The following is a 17555-nucleotide window of genomic DNA, read 5'->3' as shown; positions in this document are numbered from 1 at the left end:
AGGTCACTAACTGTTCTGTTTGTAGTATTAGTTAACGCTCCCTAACACTCCTGCTGCTTGGGTTTGAATTAGACTTTTTCTTGCACTGAGATTGACATAAATACATTAACTTTCCTGACCCGACTCATTCAGCATTTATTATTTAAATCAACTATAAATCTGTCCAGTGAGTTAAATGAAGCTGGAGAACGATTAGAGTGTTTAAAGATAGATTTTGAATGTATTCAATAGACTGAAGATTTTCTTTACAAAGACTGACATCTAGAGGCACATAAAGAATTAGAATTATAATAATAGCTTAAATTGTGTTACACCGACATCCACTTCAGGAAGCTGCACAAAAGCTTTGGAATAGATTGGTGTGGTATTAATGATGGATTAACTGTGTATTCACTTGTGTTCAGGAAAACAATTTATTTTAATGTTGAGACAAAGATGAAACTTTATGTAGATATCTTTGAACTACAGAAGTGTCTTAGCTCTGCTAGCTCATATATACCAGACCCCTCTGGGGACATGTGTACTGCAGAGAGAGGAAAATGACCAGGGATGTTTTTGTACAGGGCTTCAGTGAGTTTGTATTGTTGTGTGTCTGGCACAGTAATACACAGCCGTGTCCTCGACCTGAAAGTTTTGTCCTCTTAAATAAACTGTGCTGCTGGATTTGTCCTGGCTGAGACTGATCTTCTCTTCATCGTGTCTTTGAGATCAGTGCTATCACCGTTACACAGATATCCGAGCCATTCCAGTGCTTTTCCAGCAGGTTGCCGTATCCAGTTAATACAATAACTCGACACTGAGATCTTACAAGAGATGGAGAAAGACTCTCCAGGCTTCACCAGCACAGAGTCTGTCTGAGTGAGCTCCACACCTCCAACACCACCTGTGAATAAGAGCGACAGAACATCATCAAAAGTCATCAAGTCATTTTCACGAAACGAGAATTAAATCTAAATTCATTCAGCCGACACGAAGACGTACAGAATGCAGCTGAAAGCAGCAGTAACACTGATAATGACAGCATTGTTGTTGATATAAATGTGAAGTGAAGTAAAATGCTCAGCTGCTCTCCTCCTCTCTACACACTCACACACGCACACACTCACACAGACCTCCTTAATGTAAGAGACACAAGTGGAGGATTTGCATGAAATGCATCATCATGATCTTGAAGTCTCAGGTTTACTCATTTATACATTAATCAGGGTTCCCACTCTTTTTCAGAGATCATTTTCAAGGATTTTTCCAGGACATTTCAAATTTAGGAAAAAAAGAGGTTTTCAGATGCCTTTTCTAAAGCTTGCTTCGTACCAAATCCAATGTCAAGCAGTTTAAGTGGTACATTGTCTTCATTGACTACATTGTGGATCTAGTATTAGCAGTTGGAGAGGTGTCTTTAACTTTTCCAGTTCTTCCCTTTTGATATAGCTTGATAGCAAGCCTCTCGTGGTTGACTGGAGCTCCTTTGCTATAAAAGGAACCATTGGAGCGCTTGGAATTTTTCCAAAAATGGCTTCAGCTGTCTAGCAACAAATGAGGGTCTGCAGTAGCCTCCTTTACTGTGCAGTATGATGCTGATGATGGAACTTTACTTTTCGGAAGTTTCCTATGGCTGTTGATGTACATTTGCACTGTGGGCCAAATTTCGATTGCTCTCTCTGCAACTGCCAAGTCTTCTACCCATCGATGAGCACAGAACTTCAAAGGAAATACCACTGTCTGGGAACATTTGATGAAAAATGACTGACACATCAGAGCTGGAGTTGAATGAGTAGTGTGACCTGACCATTTTGATTACCCAACGAATCTCGGCTTCAAGCACAGGTTGGCTGGAAAAGAACTTTGACAGTGTTGAGTTGCTTTGTGGGTCTGAGCATGTTGCCTCTTCATTTGTATTGGATACTTGAAAAGCTGTGCTTTCCTGATTGCCACGTTCAACATCTACAGTGGTTGCTTGTAGGTCTTTGCTAGATTGTCTGCAAATTTCCTGTCCTCTGTTTTCAGAAGTCATTAAATGAAGTCATGTCATGTGAATGAAATTTCAGCATTTGTAAAATAAAAAGACCGCACATATTAATACTCTTTCCTTTCTCAGGCCAATGCCGTCATGCATGCTTTAGTTTGCTGTGCATTCCCCTTGCACATGATATTGAGATTAACAAGGTTAATATAACCTGCTTACCCGTCACCATTTGCTGAAAACATTCGAGCACTTAAACCATTCCTAGCACCTGAAACCGCCAACACAAGACAGCGTCATCCGTCACAGTGAGATTAAACAGCATAACAAAAAAACCCGTCAAAACTCAGCGCCCCTGAACAGAGCGCTTTCTGTTACTAACGTTAATTGTTGATTGTTAATTGTCTCTGTGATAAACTGAACTGAACATGTTCAATCAACAATCGTCTAAAATGAGCCTTGTATGATAAAGTCACAGTTTCTGTGTTCAGAAGGTGTAAGTTACATTTGGGATGTGTGTATTACAGTGTGTATTGGGACTGGGATGTGTGTATTACAGTGTGTATTGGGACTGGGAGGTGTGTATTACAGTGTGTATTGGGACTGGGATGTGTGTATTACAGTGTGTATTGGGACTGGGATGTGTGCATTACAGTGTGTATTGGGACTGGGATGTGTGTATTACAGTGTGTATTGGGACTGGGATGTGTGTATTACAGTGTGTGTTGGGACTGGGATGTGTGTATTACAGTGTGTATTGGGACTGGGATGTGTGTATTACAGTGTGTATTGGGACTGGGATGTGTGTATTACAGTGTGTATTGGGATTGGGATGTGTGTATTACAGTGTGTATTGGGATTGGGATGTGTGTATTACAGTGTGTATTGGGACTGGGATGTGTGTATTACAGTGTGTATTGGGACTGGGATGTGTGTATTACAGTGTGTGTTGGGACTGGGATGTGTGTATTACAGTGTGTATTGGGACTGGGATGTGTGTATTACAGTGTGTGTTGGGACTGGGATGTGTGTATTACAGTGTGTATTGGGACTGGGATGTGTGTATTACAGTGTGTGTTGGGACTGGGATGTGTGTATTACAGTGTGTGTTGGGACTGGGATGTGTGTATTACAGTGTGTGTTGGGACTGGGATGTGTGTATTACAGTGTGTATTGGGACTGGGATGTGTGTATTACAGTGTGTATTGGGACTGGGATGTGTGTATTACAGTGTGTGTTGGGACTGGGATGTGTGTATTACAGTGTGTATTGGGACTGTGATGTGTGTATTACAGTGTGTATTGGGACTGGGATGTGTGTATTACAGTGTGGATTGGGATGTGTGTATTACAGTGTTTATTGGGACTGTGGTGTCTACTAGTTTGTTGGTTTGAGGAACAGTCAGATCCACATTAACACAGTATGCTGACAGAGCTGTTATTTCTACCTGTGGGCTTTTTCCAGCGTTTTCAGGAGCTTAGAATAGTTAATTTATATTTTCATTCCTAATAATTACTTTAGGCCACGCCCACTTTAGGGTTATCTCCAGGTATCTTTGCTTCAGTTGTGTGACACGAAAGTCATGTGAGCAAAAGGGTGCTATTTTTATAACAGGTGAATTTGCATAAATCAGCTGTTAGATTTCATAGTTTCATGAATCCTTCTTGAAAACAAGCAGCTGCTGCCCCCTACAGGTGCAGATACAAAATATTATAATGTTCTTGCTGCCAATTAAAAAATAACTTTCACATCGACCAACAATAAAAATAAAGAAAGTAGGAAGTCAGAATTGGAGCATTTTTATCAGCATGGTTTAAAAGAGAGTAAACACTCAGATTCAGTATCAGCAGTAACATAGTAAATCATTTGGTTTAACCAAATCAATTAATAGGGAAATTAATATTAATTTTTTTCCCTAGATTTGTGAACATCTACTTCCATAGTTCTTATTCTGTTAATTCAATTTACTTTATTTATATAACACATTTAACAATGGATATTTTCTCAAAGCAGCTTTAAAAAAGAAAAGAAACAAACAATAAAAAATTTAAAATTAAAGTTTAAATTTTGTAACATTTTTTGTAACAGACTGTGAGCTTTTCATGTGTCTGTAGTAAGTCTGTGTTTTTGTACTGATGTCTAAGGGGAAGTATCACTGTGTGTCACGGGCGCAGTAATAAACTGCAGTGTCTTCTGTCCTCATGCTGTTCATCTGCAGATACACCTGCTTCTTACTGTTGTCTCTGGAGATGGTGAAGCGGCCCTTAACAGCACTGGAGTAATATATGTAACTACTACTGTAGATGCTTGCAAGCCATTCCAGCCCTTTTCCAGGCGCCTGTCTGATCCAAGCCATGTAATAGCTACTAATGTCTAATCCAGAGGCTGTGCAGGTCAGTTTATGAGACTGATCAGGTTTGATGATCACTGGATCAGACTCGATCAGTGTCTGACTGCAGGAATCTGAAATAGAAGAATATTCAAAGGTAGGAATTAACATTAAAAATAGAACAAAACAAAATATTTTTTAAATAATGTAATAAATAATACTAACATTGAATGAAGATTACTAGAGTAAAGTAACTCAAAACTCTGTCTAGTCCCATCTCAAAGAATTAAAATGATTCCTGCTGCTGTAAATGAACACAAACTGCTGCTATGTTGTTGGGCTGAATGTTTCAGCATAAATGGTTCAAACACAGGATTTGGTTTGCATGACACACCCACTAGAGATATAAAAACATCATGTGTTTCAGACAAAACATTGCTGTGTTGAGTGCAGCTCTGCAGCTGTTAATCACACTCACACCCCGTTTCATCTCCATATCAATTTAATGTGGAAAATAATTCAGCTGTTTGTTATTATTAATAATGATATGAATGTGTTGTGATGTAATTAACACTTTCCTGAACTACACTGAACATTATGATCAAACTGTGTAACCGAACATGACATTCATTCTGGTATAGGCTGAAACCCTCTAGAGGCTTTATCTGATGAATCCAGAGAGAAAGAGCTGAGAAGATTCTAGATCAGGTGTTTTTAAATCCTAAAGATTTGTAATCTCTAGTGAGCAGAAGAGAAAGCTGAAATCTAATATCACAACAGCTAGATGTTGAAACTATTCTTTCTTCTTCTTCTTCTTTCTTAATCAAACGTCTAAAATAATCTGCTTCAAGAAATGGAATCAGGTGTAAATAACGTAACTCATCTTCTGTAAATTGCCCCTCGGTGTGAATGAGTGTGTGAATGTGTAACATAACCAGAATGTACGCTCAGTGTTACTGGGATGGACTCTGGAGCCTGCACTCTGACCCAATAAAACACTTCCTAATGATGACCGAGTGACTGAATACATTACCCTGATTATTGTCTGGTGATACTGAATGATTATGAGATTAGTTACCAGAGATGGGGGACTCGAGTCATATGACTTGACTCGAGTCGGACTTAAGTTGCACATTTGAGACTTGAGACTTGCTTGGCAAATATTAAAAAAAGACTCGACTTGACTTTGACTTGACATTCATGACTTGAGACTTGACTCGGACTTGAGTTAAATGACTCGAAATAACTTGTTTTTTTGTTTTATCTTGTTTTTAAATCTGTTTTTAAACGCACGCAAGAACGTAATCTAACCACGTGACGCAGCAGGCAAGCAGAGGGAGCGCGCGCACTAACTAATAAACTTTAACAGTCGTGACGAAACATGGAAGGCGCTACACCAAAAATAATTAAGTTCAGGTACCGGGATTTTGTGCGAGATGGAGAAGAGAAGAACAGAAGGATGCGACCACATCGCTCACAATTGAATGACAAAGTTCTATCAAAGTAAATTTTTTTTGCATGCACAATGTAGTGTAAATGGTTGGGAATGTCAGCTGTTTTGCAATAGCACTTGTAATTGGTCTTCAGTGTTAGGCTTTGAGTGAAAAGCGCATGGATCGTATATGGGGATGCACATATATAAAAATAAAAAAAATAAAAAAACTTCAGAGTTGCAAGCACAGTCATATTCTTGTCTCGCATGCACACGCACACACATTCAATTTAAAGGGACAGTTCACCCAAAAATAAAAAATAAAAATCTTTCATAATTTTCTCACCCTCATGATGGAAGATATTTTAAGGAATGTTTGTAACTAAACCATTCATGAGCCCCATTCACTTTTACAGTATTCTTTTTTCCCACTATAGAATTGAATGGGGCTCATAAATGATTTGGTTACAAACATTCCGCAAAATATCTACATGTGTGTTCATCAAAACAAAGAAATCTATACAGGTTTGTAACATCATGAGGGTGAGAAAATGATATCAGAATTTTCATTTTTAGGTGAACTATCCCTTTAATAAATTACACTCACTTCAATCATCTCTCTCTCTCTCTCTCTCTCTCTCTCTCTCTCTCTCTCTCTCTCTCTCTCTCTCTCTCTCCCCCCCCCCCCCCATAGTTAATTCACCTCAAGGTTTGTGGGATTCAATAATTTACATTTTTTGGTTGACGTGATTGATTGTTGTTGTTATTCTGTTGTTAAAAAGGAAGGATCTAATTTAAGGATGTGTTCATGTCCCGTTAAAGGTGAATGCCTGTACAAAAAATGCCATTTGGTTGCAAAGTAACCATTGTACTTTATTATATATCTACTTTTCCATGGTCTTCTGCCATGTTTGAGGCATATTGAAACTTTTCATGCTTTTATGTTGGCCTTATTTCAATTACATTTACATCTTATTCTTTGTAGTTTTGATTTTTATTCATTTTTAGATTTTTATTGTATTTACAACTCACCTGTATGTGGACACCTTTTAAAAATAAATGCATATAATCATTTTTGTTGCAAATAAAACTCTCATAGTCCATAAATACTGTAGTTATAACTTTGTTTAATATATACATTTAGTTAAATCATCAAACATCTGTATGACTTGCCAGTGACTTGCTTGACTCAAGCTACGACTTGACTTGACTTGCTTGACATAAAGCTATGACTTGACTTGACTTGACTTGACTCTCACAAAAAATGACTCGGACTTGCTTGAGACTTGAAGGTTAAGACTTGAGACTTACTTGTGACTTGCACATGTGTGACTTACTCCCACCTCTGTTAGTTACAGTATATATATCATTACACCTCCAATTCCAGTAGTTTTGTTCTCTATTAATAAGAGCACAGACATTTGTTCTCTTCTGGACTCCTGAACACATAAAACCTGCAGACGCAGAGGGGGAAAATGAGCTGCAGTTTATTTACAGAGTCATTTAAAGAACCGGAATATGAACATGTCTGAATCTGAACTTGGGGTGATCAAGAGAATGTTTTTGTATTATAACAGGGTGAATTTGCATAAACACACTTCAGCTGTTATATTTCATAGTTTCATGAATCCTTCTTGAAAACAAGCAGCTGCTGCCCCCTACAGGTGATTTTTAATTCCAGGAGTTTGTAGTAGTGATGTTGCAGTAAACATCTGCATTTCAGTTTGATCTCTCGTCAGATTCTGTGCTGCTGAACAGACTCTGTGTTTCTAAATTCAGGAAATGAACCATCGACCTGTAGTGTTCCTGCAGCTGGCATCACAATCAGGAGGAATAAAAGCATGAATAGTACAGTATATAGTCCCAACTAGTCATCACAATCATTGTCCTAGAGCTGATTTACCTCCAGTCAAATACGTAAAGACATCATAATGTAAATGTGATACATAACATGTGGATTATCATTATTATAAATATTAATAACTGCTAGAAGATATTGGAATAATTCAGTTCAATTCAGGTTTATTTGTATAGCGCTTTTTACAATGGACAATGTCTCAAAGCAGCTTTACAGAACATAAACATAGAACAGAAGATAAACATAAGGAGTAGTATAAAGAATTAATATAATAAAAATTAAAAATATATATAGTTCACAGTGTGTATGTATGTATGTATGTACGTATGTATGTATGTATGTATGTATGTATGTATGTATGTATGTATGTATGTATGTATGTATGTATTTATCCCCAATCAGCAAGTCTGAGGTGACTCAGGCAGCAGTGGCAAGTAAAAACTCCCTTAAATTGGTAAAGGAAGAAACCTTGAGAGGAACCAGACTCAAAGGGGAACCCATCCTCATATGGGTGACACTAGATGGTGTGATTACAAATATACAGTTAGACAAGTGTTGTATTGGTGTAGGGATCACATGGAGTTCAGATCTCCTCTTAGTATCACAGAGTCCAACTGGAGCTGGTAGATCTGTAGATGTCTCAGGATTCTCACAGAGTCGGCCTCATCTAGTTGGAAGTCCAAAAACTTCATCGCATGGAAGACGATCGGAGATGGTACAATGTCTGGGTGTCTCGGCATGGGTAGAAAAAGAGAAGAGCAGTGCAGAGGGATTAACATATCTGCTGTTCATAAAAATGTTCAAGTCTAGTGTAATAGTGCACAATATAATGGGATGTGTTATGTGTATGCCTGACTAAAGAGATGAGTTTTTAATCTACATTTAAACTGGGAAAGTGTGTCTGAGCCCCGAACACTATCAGGAAGACTATTCCAGAGTTTGGGAGCTAAATGAGAAAACGCTCTACCGCCTTTAATAGACTTAGATATTCTGGGAACTACCAGAAGTCCTGAGTTTTTTTATCTCAGAGAGCGTGAAGGATTGTAACGTGTTAGAAGACTAGGTAGATACGTGGGAGCTAAACCGTTAAGAGCCTTGTATGGAAGTAGCAGCAGTTTGTAGTCGATTCTAAACTTAACAGGTTCCTGCAGCTGGAAGGGGATAAAGAGGAAGACCTGAGTGCTGAGTGTGAATAGATGATGTTGTTTATAATAAAGGTCTCTGGGGTGCAGCTTCCTGCTGAGGGAATATTTACAGCTCACAAGGACATGCTTGTTGAAGTAATTTAGTGACACATGTTTTCGTATTGTGTAGGAAACCCTTCCACAATCCCACTAAGCAATGGGTCCTAGTTTGCATGGGTTAGTGTTGAAAACACAAGATTAACTATCAGAGTTGGACTGACCATTAACTCAGGTGTCCTTCGAAGTCCCCTCGGTCTTCTAACAAAGGATCCTCTTCAAGTTCTTCTACCTAATCTATTGTGTGAATCTTTAAATGAAGGAGTCAGACTTTGTCTTTTCAGGGTCCTCACAATGGGAGGCCTTGTTTTTATTAAAAGTAGTGTAATACAGATAAGTGTGTGTAATATATGTAAAGTAAAATAAAAGAAAATTACAAATAAAATCTCCTTCAAATAATCAAACAGTATTAGAATAAGTAAAAGTAATTAAAATGTAAAGATTATAACAAACCAAGAAACACTCTCCAAGTGTAAGCTTGCGTTTGTTCTATGATGCACACAGAGTATAACATGCACTGAGTCTGTCTACAATAGAATGCACACACAATGTAATTCAAGACAAGCTTTTATACGTTTCCAAGCCTTTCACCAATATTTAATATTTCAATATCAATTCTTATTGACTTTAAAGCCTACATTCCTTCCCATTCCTCTTTCCCCAAACCGGTAACCCTGTGGTCAGTGACCAGTTGTATTCTTTAAGGTATACATTCCTTTTAAACAGCACAAGCTTGCAATATCATCTTACTAACTAAGTCCCTCCCCCACGAGTGTTGGGGTTTCCCTTTACGGATTACTGTCAGCGGTATCCTTCTGAGCACTGAAGGTTGACTTTTTTTTAAAAGAGAGCCTCCATATAACATACTCAGCACGTCTTATCTTTTAACACACAAGCAATATTATTGGATACATATTTTGAAAGCAAAGAAAGAAAAAATATACAAAGAAATGAAGAAAACTTAATCACTTTAATATTCTTGATATTGATCCATTCTTCATTTCTGTCTCAGTACAGAATCTGATTCTTTTTTTATCCATTGATTTCTTCATTCCTCAAGCTTTGTATTCTTTATTTTATTCAACAGTTGTTTTATTTCTTCTGCTGCTTTTTCTATTCTCTTCTTTTTTCTTCTTTTTGTCTTTCTCGCCTAGCGCTACGTTTTCTGGTAAAATGAGAATAAATGAGAGCAGGTTTGTGAAGTTGGATAGCATTGATAAGGTTCATCTAATGAGCATGAAATTAAACATTCATTTCCTTCATCATCCATTCTACCTACCATTCTAACAACATTGTGTAAGTTTTTGTACAGCTGTCTTATCTATCACAGAGCTCACTGTAAACTAGAGCAGCCAAGAACATGCTGTTTATACACCACTCTATTTGAATAGGGAGCGTCCATGACCACTATGGAGGTGTTCAACCCACAACCACACGCTGCTCACTGGATAGATGAGTGGATGATAAGGTACTATGTAAATCTCTACAACAGAATGTTTCTCTATCAGAAAGGGAACCAAATCGAATCATTTTTAGAAGACACCTCACTCATCTAAGGAACACATTAGGAAACCTAAATGTAGGGATGGTTACGTGGGGATGGTTTATTTCACACAGACGGCTTTCTCCTGCTCCTGTATTGAGAAGGAGTAAAGTTCAGTGACAGAAAGTAAGGAATAAAACACTTGGGGAGGTTTTGTTACAGAAAAATAATCAACAATGAATCAAAGCAGACTTTCTGTTATTATCACAACATGAAGTCTTTTATTCAGCACCATTTACAATTTTTCTTTTTTTATTTATTTATAGTTCATTATTACAGCTAGAAACAGTCCTTCCCTCAACACTTGTCCTGATACTGAGGAAAAAGTACAAACTTTTTTGTCCTGAAGACTTTCTCATGTTGAAAATAAAGTCACAGCTTTAACCCTGATCTAGCTCTGACACTGGAGACTCCTTCCAACAACACGAAATAAACATTCTCTTTACAGAAATCTTCATCAAATCAAACACTGCAGATATTTTATCTTCTAATTAAATGTTCACAAACAATTTGTACTTCAACATATTACTAATTGTTTGAGAAGCTTTTAAATAATGTATGAGGATTTGTAATGTAGGGATTAGTTACTCAGTAAAATGTAGTTATTATTTAATTAAAGAAGTGAATTGTGATGAGGTTTTTGTGCAGCACTGCAGCTTGTTGTGTCACTGTGTGGTCTTCGAGCGCAGTAATACACAACTGTGTATTCAGTCTGCATGTTCTGTCCTCTCAGTGTCACCGTGCTGCTGGAGGCATCTTTAGAAATACTGAACTTGCTTTTTAGAGACTCTTTATGATACGTGCTTCCACCTCCCCAAATGTGGTTTATCCATTCCAGAGTTTTCCCTGCAGGTTGTCGAATCCAAGCTGTGGCGTAGCTGTTATCAGTAACTGAGTAACCGGATACTTTACAGCTGAGGATTAAAGAATCTCCAGGCTTTAACATCACTGAGGTGTCCTGAGTGAGCTCTACTGCACATTCCACATCTGAAAAAAAGACATGTCACAATTCCAGTCAAAAATCTATGTACAGTAGGTTATAACTGCAGGAATTTACTAGCAGCTCTGAGATCATTAGTGAAGTGAAACTCACAGGATGAAGCTGCCAGCAGCAGCAGAACTGGAAGGAACATCGTATAACTAAAAGCAGTGCTAAACTCTCCAGAGCCCACAGTGACCGTGGCTGATATTTCTCTATATGTAGCTGTAAGGGGAACATTTTACATATTCATTTGCATATTGTTATGCTGGTCTTCTACAGGTGTCAATAATCACAGTGAAAAATGTTCCCTGGTGTTTAAATTAGTTTGTATTTATTTAACACTGAATATGTAAGTTACATTTAGTATGTAAATGACTTTCATCCTCTGATTTTAAACTGCTTCCATAGTTCTCACTCTGTCACACTGTGAAACTTTTCTACTGACTGGATCTCATTACACAGACTCCTGAAAGTGGCAAGTGGTAACATGTAAGTCAGAGACACTGTAAACATTTTGTTTCTGTCTCCTCTATGAATGTGGGTTTGTTATGTGTCTATAGTAAGTGTACTGGTTCAGTTTAATTGTTAATTGTAAAGAGATGATTTTGTTTATATGTTGATCTTTAAGCGCCATCTTGTGGCGCGGATTGGGATGATAACTTCCGTATTTCACGTGTTGAGTTCATTGTTAAGTGTCATGGCCGAAGAGCGGCTTGTACAGTGAAGTTGTGACCTGCATAAAGCTGTAAGTCGCTATTATTTGTCATATAAATATAAAGATTAGTAATTTAAGATGTTTGACAGTAAATACATTAATCTAGAGATGCAAATATTGCTAAAAACAAACATAAAGTGCAAAGACTTAGCATTAGGTAGCGCCGTATGCTAGCGGTCTTTTGTTATGCTAATTAAGGTAATTTGGATTTTGTGATTACAAGCCATTACCTATAACTAAGTATATAAGAACCAGATGCACATGACAATGTAAAGTTTAATGCTTATTGTGTTGATTTGTGTTTATTTTGAATGTTTCTGGGCAGTAAATACTGTTTAGTTATCTATGCTTGAATATGTAATTGAATACAATTCTAATTGCTGTATATTCTTTGTCTGTTTACAGTTTTACAAAAAATATTCATGTTAAAGTTAATTGAGAAAAGATTCATGAAAGCTATTGAAAGAATAAAAGCCATGAACCAACATCTCACTTGTTCACTGTCTGTCTAACTGGATAGAGAAGTTACATGTCTAGTGAGGACAGAACAGTAAGTCTGTGTATTTGTACTGATGTCTAAGGGGAAGTATCACTGTGTGTGACGGGCGCAGTAATAAACTGCAGTGTCTTCTGTCCTCATGCTGTTCATCTGCAGATACACCTGCTTCTTACTGTTGTCTCTGGAGATGGTGAAGCGGCCCTGAACAGCACTGGAGTAATACTTACTATCACTATCATACTCAATAGTTGCAACAAATTCCAGCCCTTTTCCAGGCACCTGTCTGATCCAAGCCATCCAAGAGCAACTAAAGTCAAATCCAGAGGCTGTGCAGGTCAGTTTATGAGACTGAGCAGGTTTGATGGTCACTGGATCAGACTCGATCAGTGTCTGACTACAGGAACCTGAAATAGAAGAATATTCAAAGGTAGGAATTAACATTAAAAATGAATTAAATATGTCTTTTTAAATGATGTATTTAATAATACTAACATTGAATGAAGATTGCTAGAGTAAAGTAACTCAAAACTCTGTCTAGTCCCATCTCAAAGAATTAAAATGATTCCTGCTGCTGTAAATGAACACAAACTGCTGCTATGTTGTTGGGCTGAATGTTTCAGCATAAATGGTTCAAACACAGGATTTGGTTTGCATGACACACCCACTAGAGATATAAAAACATCCACAGAGGAACAGACGGGAGGAGAAAAAGCTTCCTGGAGTTTTACAGGTGTGTTTCATGCTGTCAGCTTCATCACTGCTCTTTACTCATTAGATCTCATGTCTTTTTTTGAAGCTGAATGTGCAGTAAAAGATGGTCTTGTTCACACAGATCGCTCTCACAAGGCATCAAACATCAGTAACTTGGTCCTGTATTGACAATAATTTCTAATTTCTGCTAAAAGAAATGAAGACCTGGACCTTTATCTAAAATCCAACAGAAGCATAAGAGCTCAGTGAAACATAGAGTAAGGAATTAAAGACAGAGGCATGATGTTCTAAGAAAATAATCAAGGGCAGGGTGACGGTATGCAGTAGTATGTGTGGACGTCTTTTGTTCCTCTAAGACCTCTTTCTATGTTGTGTATTGAATCAACATTATTGGAGAAATTATTGTGAGTATATAACAGTGTGTTTGGAATGTAGGGATTCGTTGCTCAGTACATTACATTAATTATCCATTTAGGTGAATGAGGACTGGGATGGACTCTGGAGCCTGCACTCTGACCCAATAAAACACTTCCTAATGATGACCGAGTGACTGAATACATTACCCTGATTATTGTCTGGTCATACTGAATGATTATATGATTAGTTACAGTATATATATCCTTACACCTCTAATTCCAGTAGTTTTGTTCTCTATTAATAAGAGCACAGACATTTGTTCTCTTCTGGACTCCTGAACACACAAAACCTGCAGACGCAGACGGGGAAAATGAGCTGCAGTTTATTTACAGAGTCATTTAAAGAACCGGAATATGAACATGTCTGAATCTGAACTTGGGGTGAACAAGAGGATGGTTTTGTATTATAACAGGGTGAATTTGCATAAACACACTTCAGCTGTTAGATTTCATAGTTTCATGAATCATTCTTGAAAACAAGCAGCTGCTGCCCCCTACAGGTGATTTTTAATTCCAGGCGTTTGTAGTATTGATGCTGCATGTTTACATCTACATTTCAGTTTGATCTCTCGTCAGATTCTGTGCTGCTGAACAGACTCTGTGTTTCTAAATTCAGGAAATGAACCATCAACCTGTAGTGTTCCTGCAGCTGGCATCACAATCAGGAGGAATAAAAGCATGAATAGTACAGTATATAGTCCCAACTAGTCATCACAATGATTGTCCTAGAGCTGATTTACCTCCAGTCAAATACGTAAAGACGTCATAATGTAAATAGGGAGCGTCCATGACCACTATGTTAATTTCGTCATCTATTTTTAATTTAGTCTTAGTCTTGTGCCAAATGTCCTTGTTAGTTTTAGTCATATTTAGTCATTCACATATCTTTTTTGTTAGTCCTAGTTTTAGTCGACTAAAAGTCTTTTAATTTTAGTCTAGTTTTAATCAAAAAATTGTAGCTTGACCACATCTGGAATCTATTGTAAGAATAAATACAACAAGGCCTCATTAAATGCAATAATATCAGGAACACAAGTGTTATAGTTGAAATAAATAACTTAATGAAAAGTCAAAACTGTAGGTGTGTGTATATATATATATATATATATATATATATATATATATATACACACACACACACACACACACACACACACACACCTACACTTCTCACTCTGTCTCTGTTTGTAGTATTAGTTAACGCTCCCTAACACTCCTGCTGCTTGGGTTTAGATTTTTCTTGCACTGTGATACACATAAATGCATAAATATAAAAGTGTCAAACTGTAGAATTTCTAAAATACACAGAATATTGTTGTTAAATATGAATCACGTTTGCAGAATCCAAAAAATCAATAATCTGTCCAGTGAGTTAAACTGGGACTGGGATGACTGGGATGGAAGACTGTGTTGTGTATTACAGTGTGTATTGTGACTGTGATCTGTGTAATATAGTGTATATTGAAACTGGGATGTGTGTATTACAGTGTGTATTGTGACTGTGATGTGTGTGTTACAGTGTGTATTGGGACTGGGATGTGTGTATTACAGTGTGTATTGAAACTGGGATGTGTGTATTACAGTGTGTATTGGGAATGGGATGTGTGTATTACAGTGTGTATTGAGACTGGGATGTGTGTATTACAGTGTGTATTGGGAATGGGATGTGTGTATTACAGTGTGTATTTGGACTGGGATGTGTGTATTACAGTGTGTACTGGGACTGGGATGTCTACTAGTTTGTTGGTTTGAGGAACAGTCAGAACCACATTAACACAGCATGCTGACAGAGCTGTTATTTCTACCTGTGGCTTTTTCCAGTGTTTCCAGGAGCATAGAAACAGGGTTTATGTATATTTTCATTCATGATAATTAATTTAGGCCACGCCCATTTTAGGGTTATATCCAGGTACATTTATAGATAATTGGAGCAGTAAATAGATACAAACTCTGTTCATCTGTGTTTCAGTTATAAGTGAAGCAACTTCAGTTAGTTCAGTTACAATGTGTGTCTGGTTTTTGTACAGCTGCTTCCTCAGCTCCAGTCACTGTGGGACTTCGGGCGCAGTAATAAACCGCAGTGTCCTCTGTCCTCAGGGTCTTGGCCTCTAAGTACTGTGTGCTTGCTGAGACGTCTTCTGTTAAAGTGAGCTGGTTCTTCACAGACTCTGCATATATTGGTGCATTATTGCCTGTATCCATCCTGCCAAGCCATTCCAGAGCTTTCCCAAGTTTCTGTCTGATCCAGTGTATGTTGTGGCTTGTCATTGAATATCCATTTATCTTACAGGAGATCTTCACAGTGGGGGGTCACGGTGGCTTAGTGGTTAGCACCTTCGCCTCACACCTCCAGGGTTGGGGGTTCGATTCCCGCCTCCGCCTTGTGTGTGTGGAGTTTGCATGTTCTCCCCGTGCCTCGGGGGTTTCCTCCGGGTACTCCGGTTTCCTCCCCTGGTCCAAAGACATGCATGGTAGGTTGATTGGCATCTCTGGAAAATTGTCCGTAGTGTGTGAGTGCGTGAGTGAATGAGAGTGTGTGTGCCCTGCGATGGGTTGGCACTCCGTCCAGGGTGTATCCTGCCTTGATGCCCAATGACGCCTGAGATAGGCACAGGCTCCCCATGAGGTTAAATTATGTAAACTCTGTCCCTGACTATACATCAATAAAGCTGGATGACTAGAGAGCAGCTCCCACCAGTACAGCTTCAGCTGTAACCATGCTGCTTGTTTATCTCCTAGTGTTGGACATATCTACGTCCTGTAAGTTTGTTTAAACCATACATTGTTGTACTTTGTCTATTTCATGTTGAGATCTTTAAGAAAAAAATATTATTATGTTTACTATCTATATTTTTTTTTATTGCAGTTGTTTTTAGCGCAATTGATTTTACTCAGCCAGGGCATGTGATTGTCCGGCCTGGACAGACTTTGACCACTGGCTGTAAAGTGTCTGGTTACAGCTTGACTGATAGCAGTTATTGTACAAACTGGATTCGACATGCTACTGGGAAAAATATGCAGTGGATTGGATACATTTGTAGTGATGGAAGCACAGGGGGCACAGAGTCACTGAAAAACAGGTTCAGCATCACTCAGGACACCTCCAGTAACACAGTGACCCTCCATGGTCAAAATGTGCAGATGGAAGACACAGCTGTGTATTATTGTGTGCGCTACCATAACACAGTGCTACAGATCACTGAAGTGCCTGTACAAAAACCTCCTCAGATCAGCCTCATGACTTTTGTCATCGTCCCAATGTTCATCATCTGATCTCTACATTTATCTCATCCTTTACTGTCTCAGTCATATCAATATACTGGAATTTCACAGTGTAGAGTGGCTTTTACAAACACTTTTTATCAGTCTCCTTATTTTAAAGAAGTGAGATTTCAGGAAATTCTGTAGTGAGAGTAGAGAGCAGGTGGAGGAATACCTGGAAAGTTAGATTTCTGCTCTGGAAAGAAGAGGAATGAAAGTCAGTCATAGTAAGACAGAATAAGTGTGTTCATTTCAGTTTGATCTCTCATCAGATTCTGTGCTGCTGAACAGACTCTGTGTTTCTAAATTCAGGAAATGAACCATCGACCTGTAGTGTTCCTGCAGCTGGCATCAAAATCAGGAGGAATAAAAGCATGAATAGTACAGTATATGTCCCAACTAGTCATCACAATCATTGTCCTAGAGCTGATTTACCTCCAGTCAAATACGTAAAGACATCATAATGTAAATGTGATACAAAAGATGGTTATTATTAATATTATTAATATTAATAACTGCTAGAAGAGATTGGAATAAAGAGGAAGATCTGAGTGCTGAGTGTGAATAGATGATGTTCTTTATAATAAAGGTCTCTGAGGTGCAGCTTC

At 38.0% G+C, this 17555-nt stretch overlaps 2 gene segments (V, D, J or C); one reads left to right on the top strand and one right to left on the bottom strand.

The window, feature by feature from the left end:
* Nucleotides 1–641: 641 nt before the first annotated feature.
* On the bottom strand, nt 642–11496 carry LOC132861638 (Ig heavy chain V region 5A-like). The segment is given in 4 exon segments: nt 642–883; nt 1312–1369; nt 11049–11350; nt 11457–11496. Coding segments are annotated over 4 exon segments (642 nt in total).
* A 554-nt stretch (nt 11497–12050) lies between these two features.
* LOC132861249 (Ig heavy chain V region 3-6-like) lies at nt 12051–17111 on the top strand. The segment is given in 3 exon segments: nt 12051–12090; nt 15977–16446; nt 16553–17111. Coding segments are annotated over 2 exon segments (450 nt in total).
* Nucleotides 17112–17555: the final 444 nt, after the last annotated feature.

Source organism: Tachysurus vachellii, chromosome 18 (genome assembly GCF_030014155.1).
Source record: "Tachysurus vachellii isolate PV-2020 chromosome 18, HZAU_Pvac_v1, whole genome shotgun sequence".
Lineage (NCBI taxonomy): Eukaryota > Metazoa > Chordata > Actinopteri > Siluriformes > Bagridae > Tachysurus > Tachysurus vachellii.
The sequence above is the reverse complement of the archived record's forward strand: the minus strand, read 5'-3'. Positions and strand labels throughout refer to the sequence as shown.